Here is a 20123-nt window from a genome sequence, read left to right on the forward strand (position 1 = left end):
CTCTCATCCACAGCCAAGGAATATGCAATAAAATCTTTTCCCTTTTTCACAAGCTGCTCTTTTAGATTGATGGACAACTGGTCTACTCTCTCGGCAATGGTGTTTCTGCTCAGACTCACATTTAAAAAGAGTTGCCTTTTTTCTGGGCAAACTTCGTCAAAACTTTAATCATGCAGTTTTTGATGAAATCCCCTCCGTAAATGGCCGGGCTGATTTAGCGATCTCTTCTGCCAAAATAAAACTGGCCTTGACAGCAGCCTGGCCTTGTGATTTGGCTTTTTTGAACAGAGCCTGTCGAGATGTTTTAATTCCTCTGCCTTTTGTAGCCTTTGTTCCATGTCCATATTCTTGTTTTTGTCCGCGTGTTTCGTTTCATAATGTCGTCTCAGATTATACTCTTTCAGTACCGCCACACTTTCTCCAAAGACACACAGGTTTTCCAGCTAAACATATACTCCGACTCCCACCTTGTTTGAAACCCCGGTTCTCAGTATCCACCTTCCGTTTTGCCATTTTTGATGGGTATCTGAAAGTTAATTTTACTGTGATGCTGACGACTGCTGTGCCAATAAATATTGAAATGAAGCAGCCTACTGCTCGGTGCGTCACCTTTGCATTGTGGGAAATGTAGTATTGGTGCGTGTAAAAGATTGGGCTGCCGGCTTGCTGCGGGCGGTTCTAATAATAAATCAAGATCATCCCAGGGGCCGTAAAAACCTTCTTGATGTGGCCCGCGGGCCTTGACTTGACATATGTGCTGTAGACCTTTATAACATGCTAAGGCTTAATTATAAACATAGTTTGACAAGTTTACTCGAAATATAATGTATACTTTCGACGTTTTGGTGCGCATCCACTTGAAATTTGCATACATTTCGACCGAAAAGTGTCTAGTTTGAGAACGGAAAGACACAGACTTTTAACCCTTCCACGTCTTCTGAAGCAAGAACAGCCATGGTAAGGGAATATTTACGTCTTCATTTTGGGTTTCTGTCGACTCCATGATAGAGGAGTCAGCATGCTAAATGAGAGCGCCGACTCTCTATTATAGCCTAGTGAACGCCAAATGTAACTTTAAAAATAATTGTAACATAGCAATTGCATTTAGAAGAAGTTTATCTTGCCATACATATGTAAAACATGCATATTTAGTCAAAGTTTATGATGTGTATTCCTTGTTAGCTGACGTTATCTGCCGGAGCTATTTATTTCTCCTGACATTGCAGTAGCATTTTTTGAACGATGCATAATTGTAAACAGAGATTTATGGATATATATTGCATATTATTGAAAAAAAAATGAATGTACTGTGTAACATGTTATATTACTGTCATCTGATGAAGATTTCAAAAGGTTAGTGAAATGATTTTTCTTTTAATCCTGCGTTTGTTGATTGCATATTTTTTCCTACTTGGCTAAGCTAATGAGGTATGTATGCAGTGGTGGTTGGACATAAATATGTGCTATGTTTTCGCCGTAAAACATTTTAGAAATCTGACTTGCTGGGTAGATAAATAACTTCTTTATCTTTCATTTAAATATTTTTAGGATTATTTCTTGCGTTCCCTGCGCCACATTACAGCTCAGGGGGGGTGGGGCTTGATCCCAAAGGGGATCATGTGGCCCTGAAAGGTTAATAGAGCTAATACTGTAAAATGCAACAACGACACGAACCTACATGTATGTCTCTCTTTTATGTTACAAACATAATTGAACTGCAAGTTAATTTAGACAGGAAATATATATCATCATCAGTCATGAAATAAAAAATCTTAAATAATTGTCCCCCAGTGGCTGATGCGTGGCGGGCCCTCAAGTCTCCCAACCTGGTTGAGAGCAGCCTGGAGAGGGCAGCCAGCGGCCTTAGCACCACCTCCCCCAGTGAGGGCCTCTCTGTGGCCCCCGGGGTCCTGGGAGACAACCCCCACTTCAACACTCTGGCCGGGGGCGCCCTTGGAGCCAGGACTGGCAAATACAACAGGTATGGAGGGGAGCCCAGCAGGGAAGAGAACCTGTTCTGTACTTCTTATGGAGGGGAATATTGTGCATTGTAAGCAGAGACACAGTATAAATAGGGGCCAAGTAAGCCTTAAACGAACTAAGTATAACCGCTGCTGTGAATGTTTTTGCTGAGTAAATGTAATCTGGCGTATGTTGAACGCTGTAATAACTGTTGTTGGTATAACCATGTAATAATAACCATGTTTTGTGTTGTTCCAGGTTGGAGCTCCAGGGAGGGGAGCTGGGGAAGGACAGTGCCCAGAGAGAGACAGGTAGTCTGGGAGCGGGTAGTGACTGTGCCAGCACCCGGGGCATGGCCGGCTCCATTATCTCTTCCTACACACTCCCTGACAGGTGAGTGTCACAATATCCCTCTCTCTTACACACACACGATTTTGAAAAAATCTACTCCTCCTCCTTGATTTGACATCTAGTCTCATTCTGTTTCTGTCGGACTCATGTTGTTGTTGTCTCTGATGCAACAGCTCAATTTCCTCGAATCTCTCTTGCGTCTGACTTGTCTTTAGTCTGTGTGGTATGCAGGCAGCACTTAGTGGTTCAAAAATATTTCTTTTAGCCATTGATTTAGTTCCCGACAGATGTTTTCAAATCAATTTTGAGTTAAACTTATAATGTTAGGCAAGGTGACACTGGATACAGCAGATGATATGCTGACTAGTAAATCTAAACGTCTTTGTTCTCCTAGGGACTGTATTAACCTGGAAATCCAGGTGGACATCGAGACCAAACCCAGCCACCTCTGCCTGACCAGTGAGGAAGACCTAAACACGCCCCCTGCTGCTATGGCAGCATGCCCCGGCTCAGGCGGGGAGGAGCCTCAGGACTGCAGCTCCAGAAGGGGCGGGGGTCTGTTTGGCTCAGCACTAGGCCTGTCGCCAGGGGCATCGCTCAGGGAGGGGCTTCGCGATGTCACTCTGGCCCAGCCCGAGAGCATCCGTAGCGACCTGGAGATGTCCGACACCCAATCGGACGACATCGACGAGCTGACGTCAGACGACTGTGACTCGCCTCATCCCATGAGCTGCCGGCCCCCTCAACCCCAGGCCACCTGCAGACCCCTTCACACCTCCGACAGACTGCACTGTCCCCCGGATAATGTCATCCTCTATGTTTAAGAGTCCAACTGATGGAGAGCTCTCAGAGATTCCACAACCCCCACCCAAAATGTTTTTTTTTTTTAGCTTTCGGGTAATTCTTTTGCTGCTTTTTTGTTAACAAAACGTCTTACCTGCAAACAACACCCGTCTACATGTGTCTGTCTGTCCCTCTCTCAACATCTCGATCTCCTTGCAGAGAATTGGCAGGGTTCTACCTCTGAGATTTCTCTGTTTACTTCTTGGTGCAAAAATGCCTTGGCTACTTGAGAAAAGAAAAAAAGCTAAACAAGAGGTACACATTTTCCACAAGAAATACTGCAAAAAAAAAAAGAGGAAACAAGGTAAAAGGTCACCAGGCACACTAACGAGTGAAGGATTGTGGGGGATGGGGTTTGTACTATGGAAGAGGATGTTTGAGTGTGGCATTTGTACTGGACTTTGTTGGCTTGATTTCCTCCTTTTTTTGTTAGAACTGAATGATATTGAATGATTTAGAAGTACTTTTATTTGCTGTGTGCATGAGTCTCCGTGAACAAGAGTTTTCTATGGCTGTGTAGGCCTTCAAGTGTAGTATGAGTTTACAGTAGTTTGTTCAGAGACATGACTTTAGAGGCGATCTGCACTTGAATCTCACCTGCACAGAGAAGAACAATGTAGGGGTTACACAAGAGTCAATGTCGTGGAAGATAGACAAGTACTTAATGACTGACTGCCTGCCTTACAGACAGTGATGACGCTCACTGACGAACACACTGGCTTTCTGACATGCTGGCTGCCTGACCCACTCTAGTTATGCGGTGCGTTCTACACGAAGACTATAAAGACAAAGACCTAATATACATTTTCAGTAGAAAACCATAGTAGAAGGAATGGATGGACTTCTTGTGATTGTATTTGTTTGTCCCACTATCGAGTGAATGTATGAATGAGCACTTGTGCACTTTATCTAAATATTCATTTTTTGTTGTTGTTGCTATTTGTTGTCATCAGTTACTGTCTTGAGTTTTCTTCCATACATACTTGTAAAATCATAGCCAAATGTTGATTAGAAACCTTTTTATTTCTTCTAGAATAATAACCCATTTTTATTTATTCTAGAATAATTTACGAGAGCTTGTTTTTGCTGTTCACCGACCACGTGTTTCAGTTGTTGAAGATATCCCCATTTACTATAGACATCATGAAATCTCTATATGGGAACATTGTTTCATTTCAAATCAGCTTAATGCGGTCGGATCATACTATTGAGCAGTGCTTGGTATGGTCGGTTGATGTTATTCAGTTGTCGCTTATTTCTGCCTATGAGAAACCACATGAATGTACCACGGATTGAAACAGAAACGTCCTAAATATGACAGGAGGATTTACCCTTAAGGGACACATATACAGTACATGTGGGTAAAAAAGTTATAAATATATATGAGTAGCAATATGAAAGTGTTGTATATAAATGTGTAGTATCTCATGGCACTGTTTTGGAAGCCCCTTTATGGGGCCAAACACACAGGACTGTGAGAGAGGTTGTGGACTTTGATTTGGAAAATAAACACATTTTTCTGTTGCAACAATATCGTGTTATTATTATATGTTCTATTGTGTGTGAAATATTGGATTTAGGGTATTGGAAAACACACACACACATAAACACATAGAGTGAGAGAAAATAGCTTTGCATAACATACATAGATGGTCATAGTCTGTGTTTTGGAGTAGTGAACTCCACTGAACAAAAATATAAATGCAACATGTGAAGCGTTGGTCCCATGTTTCATGAGCTGAAATAAAATATCCCAGAAACGTTTACATCCCTGTTAGTGAGCATTTCTCTTGTGCAAAAATAGTCCATCTACCTGACAGGTGTGGAGCTGAAATAAAATATCCCAGAAACGTTTACATCCCTGTTAGTGAGCATTTCTCTTGTGCAAAAATAGTCCATCTACCTGACAGGTGTGGCATATCAAGAAGATGATTAAGTAGCATGATCATTACACAGGTGCACCTTGTGCTGGGGACAATAAAAGGCCACTCTAAAATGTGCAGTTTTGTCACACAACACAATGCCACAGAGGTCTCAAGTTTTGAGGGAGCGTGCAATTGGCATGTTGACTGCAGGAATGTCTACCAAAGTAATTGGCAGAGAATTGAATATTAATTTATCTACCATAAGCGCATTCAACGTCGCTTTAGAGAATTTGGCAGTACGTCCAACCGGCCTCACAACCGCAGAACACGTGTAACCACGCCAGCCCAGGACCTCCACATCCGGCTTCTTCACCTGGGGGATGGTCTGATACCAGCCACCTGGACAGCTATGGGTATGCACAACTGAAGAATTTGTCGGGAAGCTCATCTGAGTGCGCATCGTCCTCACCAGGGTCTTGACCTGACTGCAGTTGGCGTCATAACCGACTTCAGTGGGCAAATGCTCACCTTCGATGGCTACTGGCACGCTGGAGAAGTGTGCTCTTCACGGATGAATCACGGTTTCAACTGTATCGTGTATAGCGTTGTGTGGGCAAGCGGTTTGCTGATGTCAATGTTGAGGACAGTGTGCCCCATGGTGACGGTGGGGTTATGGTATGGGCAGGCATAATCTAAGGACCATGAACACAATTGCATTTTATCAATGGCAATTTGAATGCACAGAGATACCATGACGAGATCCTGAGGCCCATTGTCGTGCCATCACCTCATGTTTGGGATGCTCTGGATTGACGTGTACGACAGTGTGTTTATTTTCCCACCAATATCCAGCAACTTCACACACACATTGAAGATGAGTGGGACAACATTCCACAGGCCACAATTAACTCTATGCGAAGGAGATGTCACGCTGCATAAGACAAATGGTGGTCACACCAACTATACTGACTGGTTTTCTGATCCACACCCCTACTTTCTTTTAAGGTATCTGTGAACAACAGATGCATATTTCTATTCCCAGTCATGTGGGAATACAGAATAATAATAATGAATTTATTTCAATTGACTGTAACTCAGTAAAATCTTAGAAATCGTTGCATGTTGCGTTTATATTTTTGTTCAGTGTACATATACAGTGCTTTCAGAAAGCATTCATACCCCTTAACATATTCCACATTTTGTTGTGTTACAGACTGAATTCATGAATGGATACAAAAAAAAAGTTCTCACCCATCTACACACAATACCCAATAATGACAAAGTGAAAACATGTTTTTAGAAATGTGTACACATTTATTGAGAATGGAATACAGAAATATCTCATTTACGTATGTATTCACACCCTTTGCTATGACACTCCAAATTGAGCTCAGGTGCATCCTGTTTCCATTGATCGTTCTTGAGACAGTGTCTACAATTTCATTAGTGTCCACCTGTGGTCAATTCAATTGACTGGCCATGATTTGGAATGGCACACACCTGTCTATATAAGGTCCGACAGTTGACAGTGCATGTCAGAGCAAAAACCAAGTCATGAAGTCAAAGGAATTGTCCTTAGAGCGCTGAGACAGGATTGTGCCGAGGCACAGATCTGAGGAAGGATACCAAAAAATGTCTGCAGCATTGAAGGTCCCCAAGAACACAGTGGCCTCCATCATTCTTATATGGAAAATGTTTGGAACCACCAAGACTCTTCCTAGAGCTGGCCGCCCGGCCAAACTGAGCAATCGGGGGTGAAGGACCTTGGTCAGGGAGGTGACCAAGAACCCGATGGTCACTCTGACAGCACTCTAGAGTTCCTCTGTGGAGATATGAGAACCTTCCAGAAGGACAACCATCTCTGCAGCACTCCACCAATCAGGCCTTTATGGTAGAGTGGCCAGACTGAAGCCAATCAGTAAAAGGCACATGGCAGCCATGCTTGGAGTTTGCCAAAAGACACCCAAAGACTCTCAGACCATGAGAAACAAGATTCTCTCGTCTGATGAAACCAAGATTGAACTCTTTGGCCTGAATGCCAAGCGCCACGTCTGGAGGAAACCTTGCACCATCCCTACAGACTTGGTTTCCTCTATCATAATCGCTCCTCTTTCACCACAGCTGCCAAACTAACCCTGATTCAGATGACCATCCTACCCATGCTAGATTACGTAGAGATGTAATTTATAGATCGGCAGGTAAGGGTGCTCTCGAGCGGCTAGTTGTTCTTTACCATTTGGCCATCAGATTTGCCACCAATGCTCTTTATAGGACACATCACTGCATTCTATACTCCTCCTTGTGCTGCTGCCATGTTGTGTTGCTGCCATGTTGTTGTGTTGCTGCCACGCTATGTTGTTGTCTTAGGTCTCTTTATGTAGTGTTGTGTTGTCTCTTGTCGTGATGTGTGTTTTGTCTTATATTTGTTTTAAATTTTTAAATCCCCCGTCCCCGCAGGCCTTTTGCTTTCTGGTGGGCCGTCATTGTAAATAAGAATTTGTTCTCAACTTACTTAACTAATTAAATAAAAAACGGTGTTGGCAGCATCATGCTGTGGGGATGTTTTTCAGCGGCAGGGACTGGGAGAGTAGTCAGGATCGAGGCAAAGATGAATGGAGCATACAGCCAAAACAATGCAGGAGTGGCTTCGGAACATGCCTCTGAATGTCCTTGAGTGGCCCAGCGAGAGCCCGGACTTGAACCCGATCAAACATCTCTGGAGAGACCTGAAAATAGGTGTGCAGCGGCGCTCCCCATCCAACCTGACAGACCTTGAGAGGATCTGCAGAGAAGAATGGGAGAAATTCCCCAAATACAGGTGTGCCAAGCTTGTAGCGTCAAACCCAAGAAGATTCGATGCTTTAATCACTCCCAAAGGTGCTTCAACAAAGTCCTGAGTAAAGGGTCTGAATACTTATGTAAATGTGATATTAGATATTAGCAACAATTTCTAAAAAGCTGTTTTTGCTTTGTCATTATGGAGTATTGTGTGTAAATTGACGTGGTGAAAAAAACAATTGAATAGACTTTAGAATAAGGCTGTAACGTAACAAAATGTGGAAAAGGTCAAGGGGTCTGAATACTTTCCAAATGCACTGTATCTGGGGAAGGGTATAAAACAGGTTCTAGAGTGTTTTTAGTTTCCAAGAGGACATTAGTTTCCATCATTGGGAAATGAAAAAAATATGGAACTACCCAGACTCTGCTTAGAGCTGGCCGTCCGACCAAACTGAGCAACCGGTCAAGAAGGACTTTGGTCAGGGAGAAGACCAAGAACCCAATGACCTCTGACAGAACTACAGGGTTCCTTGGTTGAAATGGGATAACCTGTCAGAAGGACAAGTCTCTACCGTACTTCACCAATCTGGACTTTATGGGATAGTTGCCAGACGTAAGCAACTCCTGAGAAAAAGGCACATGACAGTATGCCTGGAGTTTTCAAAAAGGCATGTGAAAGACACTGAGATCAAAAAGGCAAAATATTCTGTGGTCTGATTGAGACAAAAATGTAACTCTTTGGCATCGTTCATCACCCGTCTAACACCATCCCCACGGTGAAACATGAGGGTGGCAGCATCATGCTATGGGAATGCTTTTCAGTGGCAGGGACAGGGACGACTGGTAAGGCTGGAGGGAACAATGAATGGAGCCAAATAAAGGCAAATCCTTGATGAGAACCTGCTTCGGAGTGCAAACGACCTAAGACGAGGGCGAAGATTTACATTCCAACAGGACAATGACCCAGAGCATACAGTCAAAGCAATGCTGGAATGGCTTCAGAACAACAATGTGATAGTCCTTGAGTGGCCCAGCCAAAGCACAGACTTGAATCCATTGAAAATCTGTGGAAAGACTTGAAGATTGCTGTTCACTGCCACTCCCCATCAAATGTAACAAATCTTGAGAAAATCTACAAGGATGAATGGGGGAAAAAATCCACAAATCCAGATGTGCAAAGCTGATACAACATACCCAAGACAACTCAAAGCTGTAATCGCCACCAAAGGTGCTTCTACAAAAGTATTGACTTGGGTGTGACTACTTATGTAAATTTCTATTTAATTTTCAATAAATGTGCAAACATTTCTAAAAACATGTTTTCACTCATTATGGGTATTGTGTGTAGATGGGTGAGAAATCAATTTAATCCACTTCAAATTCAGGTTGTAACACTGTGTGGAATAAGTGGAATAAGTCAAAGGGTATGAATATTTTCTGAAGGCGCAGTAGTTTAACTAGTAGTTTAACTACGTTTTGCAGTAGCTTCGTGGTAGTAAACTAAATTAAAATGTTCAGTAGTTAATTACTTTTTTTTTGCCCTGTAGTGGTGTAACTAACAACTGGAACTACAGTTTTGTTTAATAAGCTAAATTACACATTTTAACATCTGACTCCAGCATGATCTGTTCTTACAATTTTGTAGTCTATAACATATTTGATATAATTTATCACGAAGTCGTCTGGTGGCTTGATAAACGAAACATTTGATTTGCTTCCTCAATATCGCCCAGTTTGACCCCTAGGTTCTTTACAGTAGTGTCGTAAATATAGGCTGGGTTTCCAAGCGACCATCTGATTTCAGGCTTAGGCTCACTCTACCGTAAAGTAACGGGGACCGACACAGAAGGTTAAAGTGACTTCAACAAAACGCGGTAAATAATGACAGTTATACCATATTTATATACCTTTTGACAATACAGTAGTTTAACTATTCAACAATAACTTATTTTTGCACTTCAACAATGCGGAGAAACAGTTTAGTGAGTCACAACACACAGCGCGAGTGGCCTGTTAGTCAGTAGCTGACTTTAGTCAGTTTATCCGTTTATCAACAATTAGCTAGACAATGAAGTCGAGTGCAATAAGTGCATCCCATGGCTGCTAAATATTGCTAGCTACCAATAGCTAGAACTAACGTTAATAATACTAGCTAACGTTAGATAATAGGCTTGTATGAATGTCTAATTGCAACGTTGCGATGACTAACATTAGTTAGCTAACTAGCTAAGGTTGGCAAGCTGTAACGTTAACTAGCTACAGTAGCTAACTATCATGTTTGAAACAACTGTCCTAGGCTAGACATTTTATAGTAGCTAATTTGCCCATTAATGTATTACTCTAATGCTAGCGCCTATGGCTGTGTATGTGGCCCCTTCTCGAGAGTTAGAAACGTTAGCTAGGTAATTTGACTGAACATGTAACGTTAGCTATTGGACCTGAATTCATTTTGATGCCTCCAGTTGTATGAACAATAATTTACAGCTAGAGGGCTCTCTGAAAATGTCAGAGATTTAATCCACCTCTAACACTAACAGTTGCAAAAGGTTGAGGTTTCCAGGGTTAGAGTAGAACAGAAGTTGTCATATGCAGAGGCAGTGAAGAAAGTAGAGGAAGATGGGTTAAGGGGGAGGAGTGGTGAGAGTAGTAGAGATATACCAGTACAGAGGGAGAGGCCAAAAAGTGAAATAAGTTTCAGTAATATTGGATATTTAGCATTTATAGCAATGGTTATCAACTGTACTGCAGGGATGGAATGGAAGTCTCGGAAAATTGAGGTTCTGGTGGCAGCTGCAGAGGTATTTGGGTGTGCCAGACTTGACAGCAGAAGAGTTACAGGACGTGTTAAGTGGTGATGGCATGATGTAGGAGTAATTAGTGGAGTAGGGGGGTGTTAATTTTATTTTATATAACTTTGAAATTAATGAGTGTAGTGTTAGATGGTCGGGTATTTAGTACATTTTTATTTTTCAAGTAAAGTATAAGGGAGTTATACTGTAGTCTAGTAGGTGGCGGTAATACAACAAATTGGATGCCAACCGCTGTTAAACCTCATAGAAGAAGCAACTGAAACCTTTTACTCAACAGTTTTCCAACTAAAACCAGTTTTTATTGGACAAATTCTGTTGCAGACAATGTAGTGAAAAATGGGGCAATTCAAGAGGGTGCTACGAAATGAATGTCACAACGTCGTTTTCTTTGTCCTATGTCATTATAAATAACATAGAATTAATCATTATATTGTTCTCTACAATATTATAACCCTAATATTTTTGTACTTGACAGTCTTGAGGAAATATGAACATTATTTTGCTGTGACCGTTTTGCGATTCCTTCTCATTTAAATTCTCAAAGTATTGCCATACGGGACTGATGCTGTCGCTTGCCTTTCTCTGCCATTTTTCCAACTGTTAACGACGATGACATAGTATTGGAGAGTCGACTCTAAAATAATTGATTCCTCGACTCCTTGCATTGTCAATATTCCTAGCGGAATTGACTCCTAAGATTCTGTATTTTTGGAGGAGACTGATTAGTTGCCGTACTTCCGAGAACACAAACACTTGCATAGGGCTGACCCCATTTAGTCGACTGGTCGATTGTTTGGTCGATAGGCTGTTGGTCGACCGAGATTTCTTTAGTCGAGCAGTAGCAAAAACAAGTAAAAAATATTGACCGTTTAGACTTCGCAGCTCATGTTTGTCTCTTCCATATTTGGTGTTGTGAGGTGATACCATTTGGAGGTGTTTCCGCTGGTTGGACCAATCAAAATCAACTTGATACCTTAGTAATTTTCATCTCCAGATCCTTGTCTTTTATTGCCTATAACTGGGAATAATCTACATTGAGGGGCTATTTCTATGGCAATTTAAATGGAAAGAGTCAGAAATACACAATGATAACAATAACAGATTGTCTTCGCAGAGGGTGGATATTGAAATTCAGTCTGTTAGCCTTGTAAATAAATATATCTAGTCCTTATTTAGTTTTGTATTCAGCTAATTTAATTTAGAAAAAGCCCATGTTTCATTCACAAACCTGCAGCCACTAGTTAGCTTGTCAGCTTGAGCAGCGTCACAGTGTTATATTGACAGAGTTGTGTTGAGCATTATAAACTGGGTGGACAGCTGTGGCATATCAGACTGTATACCACGGGTATGATGAAACATTTATTTTTACTGCTGGAATTACATTGGTAACCAGTTTATAATAGCAATAAGGCACCTCGGGGGTTGGTGGTATGTGGCCAATATACCACGGCTAAGGGCTGTATCCAGGCACTCCGTGTTGCGTCGTGGGTAAGAACAGCCCTTAGCAGTGGTATATTGGCCATATACCACACCACATCGGGCCTTATTGGTGAAGTGACCACTGTGATGGCGTTACAGTCACTTTAAACATGCTAAATTCTCAGAGTAAATAGTCCTAACTTTTGAACCATATATGGTAGAGACAAGGGGTTTGGACTGCTGTTTTTCTGATTGAATGGACATATTTGTATAAACCTTGAATAAATTAATAATTTTATTGATGAACACCCTACATAATCTGTTTGCTTCTGCTTGGTTCCTAATGTTAGTGAATGCACCCTTTGTTATTATGGCTGCAATGACTCTTGCATTGCCAAAACCACGATGCCACAGAAAGACCCCTTTCTAATCAGAAACCTTTAGCATCACTCTTGCTCTTCTCTCTTCCCCCCTCCTGCAGCATCATGCCGTTCATCGACCTCCAGGGGAAGTTGGGCATCAACCTAGACAAATGGATGTTGATCCAGGGTGGAGAGCAGCCATATAAACGGGCACCCCGCTGCCACGCCTTTGAGAAGGAGTGGATCGAGTGTGCGGATGGCATTGGTCAGACCCGTGCCAAGAAGGAATGCAAGCTCGAGTTTGAGGACTTCTATGAGTGCATGCACAGAGAGAAGACGGTGAGTGTAGGATATCTGAGCTGAAGAGTGTGTGTGAACTGTGAAGATTGATTTTGTGTGTGATGTTCATGTCCTTTCCCAATAAACACTTGTGATTTCATCAACCAAGACCTGTTGAGGAGTTGTCCGTTGATATCCATGTCTGATCAAAAATAACTGCTTGTCCTCCTACATGGGTGTTCATCCGAGGGATGTGACAAATGGAAAATGCATGTTTAAATGTACATTAAAACGATAAGAAAAAAGATTAAAATGTCACGTGAATTCATAATGCAGCTGCGCTGTTGGCAGCAACTGTCTTAAGTCGACTGGTTGATTGTTTAGTCGATAGGCTGTTGGTCGCCCGATAATTCTTTAGTCGAGCAGTAGCAAAAGCAATAATACAAATATCATGGTGTACAAGACACCTGTCTGAGTGGACTAATCCATTGTGGATGCCGTGGGGATGGCACAGTCCATCACTCTTAGGCATGTGCTACTGAAGTTGTATATGGTTAAGGACAATGGTGCAACACTAATAAAAATTATATTATTTTATAACAAATGTGTTTCATAGCGGTCACTGTCCGCGGTTCTGAAACATCAATGCACTGTTGAATTCGCACCTTTTCCTAGACCATGTTGCTATGTGCGTAATAGCAAAGTTAACCAGCATATTGGTGTTGAGGACAATGCGGCGGACGTAGCAGCAAAGTTAGGAGACAAGAAAACAGCCCTTGTCTGTTCTTGAGTGGCCCAGCCAGAGCCCGGACTTGAACCCAATCGAACATCTCTGGAGAGACCTGAAAATAGTTGTGCAGCGACGCTCCCCATCCAATCTGACAGAGTTTGAGATGATCTGCAGAGACGAATGGGAGAAACTCCCCAAATACAGGTGTGCCAAGCTTGTTGCGTCATACCCAAGAAGACTCGAGGCTGTAATCGCTGCCAAAGGTTCTACAGCAATGTACTCAGTAAAGGGTCTGAATACTTATGTAAATGTGATATTTCAGCAAACTTTTTTTTTACATTTACAAAAATGCCTTTAAACCTATTTTTGCTTTGTCATTGTGGGGTTGTGTGTAGATTAATGAGGGGGAAAAACTGTAATCAATTTTAGACTAAGGCTTTAACATAAAGTGTGGAAAAATTCAAGAGGTCTGAATGCTCTGTATATATGGAAAAATACAAATTTTTAATTTTTTCGACCAATCAAACAGATTTTGTTTTTAGTTGGGGACAGCCCTACACTCGCATCTGTCATGGCGAGCTAGCAAGGGACGGAGAGAGAGGGGAGGGCACAGTATAGGCAGGTCGGCAGACAGTCAGAACTGTGCACTAGGCCAATCTATTGGCATCTAGCAATGGAATGCTGTATCTCGCAATTCTTGGCATGCAATGTCTCGCAACTTCAGTAAAGCATGGCAATTCATCAATGAATGGGCTAGGATGTTGAGATGAGCGAGATGCAACATATAAAGTATCTGCTCGTGCACTGGTTTGCTTCACGCGGTTTACAGCGTGGTAGACCGGGCACCAAAACAGTGGAGAAGTTGATGAGCATCGCGCTTCAACGTTCTTATTTTTGCGGAAATTTACCATTTATGCTGTTCTGCATTGACTTTAACAAAAAAAAAAAAGTTTTTCGGTCAAGGACTTTTCTTAACGTTAAGGATCCCAATTTCGTTGAAACATTTTACCTTTTTGAAATGTTCACACCCCCAGTCCATCCTTTCCAGCTCTACCTGTTGTTGGAGAAGGAGGAATCTTTGGTGTTGATTACCAAATTAAGAGCGTCAAGACTATAGGAAATGCTTTTGTTTTGAGAGTTTTTGTTGTTAAAAATACATTGAGTTGATGAATGAAGAGAATTGTGGTTTTGATCAGCAATTAGCTGAAAAAACACACCAATACCTCCTTAAGAAGTTCTGAGCATGCACCCCCCCAAAATGTTTGACAGCCTCTCTCACAACTAAGTGTCTGAAGTGGCTTGCTCTCTCTGTCTGTCTGTCTGTCTGTCTGTAGCACAAGAGGCTGTATGAGATCCGTAAGCAGCGGGACAAGATGGTGAAGGAGGGCACCTACCAGACCCCAGCTCACCACACCGGCGCTCAGGCTGATGACAGGCCTTGACCCAATTTGACCTTGTTGACCACAAGGTCCCCCCCCCAACTTGTGTATAATAATTGTTGTTCAGATATCTCTTTATTGTTTGTGTCCAACCCTTTGCAAGTTTGCAAATAAATGTTATTGACCATGAACCTTGTGTGACTTTCTCTTTCTCCTTTTTTAGGTACAGTGTAGGGAGAGATGACTGGAAGAAAGGGACAGAAATGTGAAGGTGATTTATGATATGTGCACTCAGGTTTAAGTTTGTTCACTATATTTGATATTTGTGATCTTGGTTTTGAATGTGTTAATACTACAGATTTTATTCCATTTGTAATACCATACTAATAACTACACAATACAAGACAATTTGTTTTGAGCGTGAATGTATTTGTTAGAAAAATGAAATGATTTCAAATTAGCTTACTTGTTTTAGGACAAAAATAGCTACAGTTGAAGTACTACAGACGATATAACCAGCATGATTAATATCCTTGAAAAAACTAAACATCTGAGAATTGCAGTAATGACAATCAGAAATATCCTTATAAACCAGCCTTGCTTGGAAGTGCGGGGTTGATGATATCTGAACCCCACTCAACTCTAAACCCTGTCACCTAATTTTGTTAAATATCAGAGTTGACGGATTAGTTGATCAGCTTCTCCTAATGAAATTCAAATATGAATGAATGTACTCTGAAATCCCAATTAAATTAGCACGCGTTTCACCAGCCCTAATAAGATTACGAGATCCTCCATGTCACCACAAGGTGGCGTCAAGAGCCAAGTAAGTACTACACAATCTCCCATCTACCTAATCGTGTCAAATCATATTTGAAGTAAATAGGCTTCGGTTACAATGTTTGATGTTCATCGCGTTTAGTGGCAACACAAATAAAGTGTTTATTACTTGCTAATATAGAGTGGAGAATTAAGTATTATGGAGTGAGTTTAGCCTCTGCCTTAATCACAAGGGTTATTTACAAAAATGAAGAGATACCAATACTGTCACAATATAGCCGATAAACCGTTTTGATGAAGTGTGTGGAGGGAGGGGGGCGGCGCTGGTAGGACCTGGATTTTTCAGAAGTTCCAAAAGATTGCCTCATGGCCTGACTCCCGCAAAGGGTTGCACGTTACTTTTCTGATTCATTACATAGTCTGGTGGTGACATTGCATCTAGGCCGTGGGACAAGGTGAAAAGGCAACAAACAGTAATGTGGTCTAGGCTAGTCGTCACAAGGTTTTAATCAACTGTTTGGTTAAGGGGATTTTGGCCAGTCTGGGCACTGCATTTTCTTTTACAAAACTATAGGCCTATTGTACTGCTTTATTGCCTTGCAGTTGACCTGATTCATTTTCAATTACAGAAATGCGGGTCTTCCCTTATTTTGATTAACAAATGGGATTTTAAAGGAGATTGTTTTATTATGTCAGCTAAATTAAGCAGCCTGTTACATATTACAGCCAAACGTTATGCGACCTTTTATCTTCTGAAGCAAGTCTCCGGTCTAAGTTACAAAATTGCACTGCTTTTCATTTGGCCAGTCCCACAGAATTGGCTTTTGCAATTGTTTGATTAAAGCATCAGCAGCGAGCCTAGTTCATCCGTCTCTGACTGCTCTGCGGAGGGAGGGAGGGTCCGTGTATATCGTGGCCAATGGTTATACAGGGAGGACCATTCTTGCAAGCTATTCTCCCGGCCGGACAAGCTGGACTGGGAGGGTCGTAAAAAACTCTGACAATGTATAGTTATTTAGTTGCATAAATACATATTGGAGGAGGGGTCAGGAGAAACAGTTGTGGTAGATCTAAGGATTAAGGATTAATATGATCACATGCAAAGACAAAGAAAGACCTGTTGCAAAAGCAGTAGCTAAACACAGCTATTTCGTGGCTGCTATGCATCCACAAATATGCCGAAAGTAAACGCCTCTTCCCCCCCCCAAAAAAATAGCGTGCGTCGTGCCAGTTGGCCGTGAACGAATAGTGTAGTTGAAGTTAGAACACACCGAAATTCCATTTTCGCGACACTTACCATCTCCTCTCCAATAGCTATGGGTTAAATGTTAAACCCTTGATATAGCCTACCCGTTGATGAGGTCAGTAGAGCGAGAGTGCGGGGTAGAGAGCGAGGTGGGGGTTGTAGAGACAGGAAAGAACGGGAGAAAAGGAGGGAGAGGGAAGGAGGGGAATAGACAGCCATTACCGAATCACAGTCGTGGTATTCATCGCTTCCGTGTCCCGGGTCAGTACAAACGGCTGAGTAGCAGCCCTCATCAGACCGTCTGTACCTAAACGTGCTTCCGAAAGAGGAAAGACGCTTGTCGTGAGGAGGGCGACTCGAAGAGCCACAGCATCCCTGTCTATGTAACCCCGTAAAATATTCCGACTCGAGGACCGCTATTCCCCGGTAAGGTTTCGGTGTCGTGGAACACACCATGTGTAGTCTGAATCATATTGCCAGACGTCTGAGATTGTGAAATACATATGATATAATGCATGTATTGTGGTTGATTTTCAGCTGCATTTGTATTACCGATGTGGTAAAACTATTCCCTTATTCAATATCTGTTCTTAATGGCATAGTAAAAAGTTGATATTTATGCAATTCATAAAATGATTGGTGTAATTCATTAGGATATAAATACTAATGTACAGAGAGTTAATATTATTTTGGTCTATCGTTTTATTATAGCCTATCAAAATCGATGTTTTTATCCATGCTTGGTCCTGGTTTAGATGATTTTGTGCTTGAAAAGGAGAAATGAGAAGGGGTTTGTAGGTCGAAAAGCCTAACGCTGTTATTCTACTAATGAGAGTGACACAACGCATTTTGTTAACACCGGCATCACAAATGGATAAATGTTATTAGCCCGTTATGCAGGCAGTGTGGACAAAGGGCCCCAGTATGCTCCTTGCCTTCGTTCCCCACGACATTTCGAAATAGGATCGATCTATGATCACTCATGCACACCGTTTCCGCTACATATTAAAGCCCTTGCCTAGCTTTCCTCATAACGCATATCAACTCTTCAACAGAACACACATTCTTATGGCTATGGTCTATTGTGATTTCTATAAATCCATAGCCTTGTGCGAGAGCTGTTTATTCAAGCTATTGTGTAATTTATGTTCGATTTCTGAATAGAAGGTGTCCCTGAATAGGATAATTGTATTGATCGGCCATTAATTATCGGTAATAATACCATGGGGACCGCGCACTCGTCAAAGACGTCCCTAGAGCGGCATCAATGAATGTTCTACAGTCTGTTTTTACACAAGTCGTTTTATTTTCAGCCTTCCTCACGCTGAAGGCTTTCTGGAAAATATAACAAAAATCTGTGCTAGAGGTACAGGAGTCACCCGTCGATTCACACACCAGATGGCCATATGTATTTCCCTGTTGTGAACATCCTTGTGATGATCATAACTCATTAGCCAATATTCGGTCAGTTTGTCAATCTAGCCCCACACTAGTCGAGGTAAACAGTCAAGTCGTCATTTATATCCCATTTTAAACCATTGGCACATTTTCTCCTATTCCAGTGTGATACTTCATACTCATTGCCAAAGAGTATGGCTACTACTCTCACGCCCTTTTCAGCTGCGGTGCACATGGACACACCCCCTTTTCACATGAAATATTCAGGAATCGGAAACCACCAATGTGAAACCATATGGAATAAAATGTGCTGAGGCTGCACCATCAACTACTCTGTGTTGGCTTTTCAGTAAAAACAAAAAGCAATGTCAGACAGTACTGTGTCAACTAGACATCTGTCTCAATTAACAATCTATCACTATCTCTGTCTGTCTGCCTGGCTGCCCGTCTGTCTGCCTGGCTGCCCGTCTGTCTGCCTGGCTGCCCATCTGTCTGTATCTACTTGCCTGCCTGTCCGTTCGTCTTCCTGCCCGGCTGTCTGTCTACAAGATCAGATCTGGCCATTTATCTCTGAATTTCCTCATTTGATCCCACTTGATATGCACTGTGTGTCTTGTCATGACGGGCAGGGACACCAGAGAGACATCATCATTATAGTCCCGCAACATCATTATACCGGTAGCTACACACCATAACAGGCGGTGTGTGCGGTACGATAAAACAACCAATAGATAAAACAGATTCCTCCGAGGATACATTGAGTACATCCCTGAGAGCAACGCATGCTTCCATCGCTGACCCCAGCATCCTCTTGATACAAGGGATATGACAGTTTGCACTTCTGGAAATATTGATCACAGCTTGGAGTGAGATGATCGGAACATGACGTATGATTTCATTATCATAGATTTTTCTCACACACAAAAGCATGCACATATGCACAGTGCAGGTTGACGTTAATTGACGTGAGTCTTGTCCTGGAGGCAGAACTGAGCGATTTCCCCTAGATAGGCCAGCTGCAAAGTCAAAAGTGGCTATATTGTAAACATTTATGAAAACAAAAATGAGCTTTTTGGTCTTAATTTAATGTTGGGGCTATGCATTAGGGTTAGCAGTGTGTTTAGGGTTAAAGTCTGATTGTATTACTTTTCTGGCTGTGCTAGCTAGTGACCACTCTGGAGAGCTGCCTCCAGAACAAGAAAAACACTAACCTGCATATGCAGTACACACACACACGCTCTCTCTCCTATCTCCCTGCCATGTTCATTCCCTCAGACAGTCAACTCCAGCAGCACCTCATTAGCTGTGACTTTTGACAGTGGCTCTCAGTATCGGAGCGTGTCTGGATCGCCAGTGAGGGGGGAGTTGAGAGTCTAGTCATTGTGTCAGAATTACTCATAGCTGGGGGCCTATATCTATGAGGATCGCTCAACTGTCTCCAAGAATATTCATGCACGTACACAGCACCGTGTGGATTATATGCCTTTATGCCTATAGGTAACCCCGCTGCCTGTTCAACTATCAATGAGGATTCAACAGCTGTTCATCGTTTAGTCGGTCCAAAGGCTATGAAGGAATGCTGTTTTGGAATCACTCAGTCCCGGCTCTGGATGGGAACACCTTGTGTCCATGGCCATGCAAATCCGGAGGCCAAGTTATAAATTAACCCAGTCAACTGTTCTGCGTCCATACACGGTCCAACTCCAACAACTGTTGTCAGGGGGAGAGAGAGGGAAGAGGACAGAGACAGAGGGAGAGGGAGAGGGAAGAGAGAAGAGAACTGAGACATTGAAAGAGAAGAAGACTGAAAGAGAGAGAGAGGGAAGAGGACAGAGAGAGGGAAGAGAGAAGAGAACTGAGACAGTGAAAGAGAAGAAGACTGAAAGAGAGAGAGAGGGAAGAGGACTGCGAGAGAGAACAG

General features: G+C 42.2%; 2 protein-coding genes across 2 annotated transcripts in view; both read left to right on the top strand.

Annotated features, from left to right (window-relative positions):
• The window catches only part of LOC115131668 (E3 ubiquitin-protein ligase RNF19B-like), a 29353-nt gene extending 24666 nt beyond the window's left edge, over nt 1-4687 (top strand). Inside the window, 3 exon segments of the mRNA XM_065020505.1 lie at nt 1792-1981; nt 2221-2355; nt 2708-4687. Of these exon segments, the coding sequence (XP_064876577.1) occupies nt 1792-1981; nt 2221-2355; nt 2708-3137 (755 nt within the window). The 3' untranslated portion in view covers nt 3138-4687.
• Nucleotides 4688-9564: 4877 nt separating this feature from the next.
• Nucleotides 9565-14969, top strand: LOC115131673 (NADH dehydrogenase [ubiquinone] iron-sulfur protein 5-like). Its single transcript, XM_029663578.2, has 3 exons — nt 9565-9673; nt 12510-12729; nt 14734-14969. Exons 2-3 carry the CDS (start codon nt 12514-12516, stop codon nt 14839-14841), a joined length of 324 nt encoding a protein of 107 aa, XP_029519438.1. The 5' UTR covers nt 9565-9673; nt 12510-12513; the 3' UTR covers nt 14842-14969.
• Nucleotides 14970-20123: the final 5154 nt, after the last annotated feature.

This window comes from Oncorhynchus nerka, linkage group LG7 (assembly GCF_034236695.1).
Source record: "Oncorhynchus nerka isolate Pitt River linkage group LG7, Oner_Uvic_2.0, whole genome shotgun sequence".
In the NCBI taxonomy this organism is placed as follows: domain Eukaryota; kingdom Metazoa; phylum Chordata; class Actinopteri; order Salmoniformes; family Salmonidae; genus Oncorhynchus; species Oncorhynchus nerka.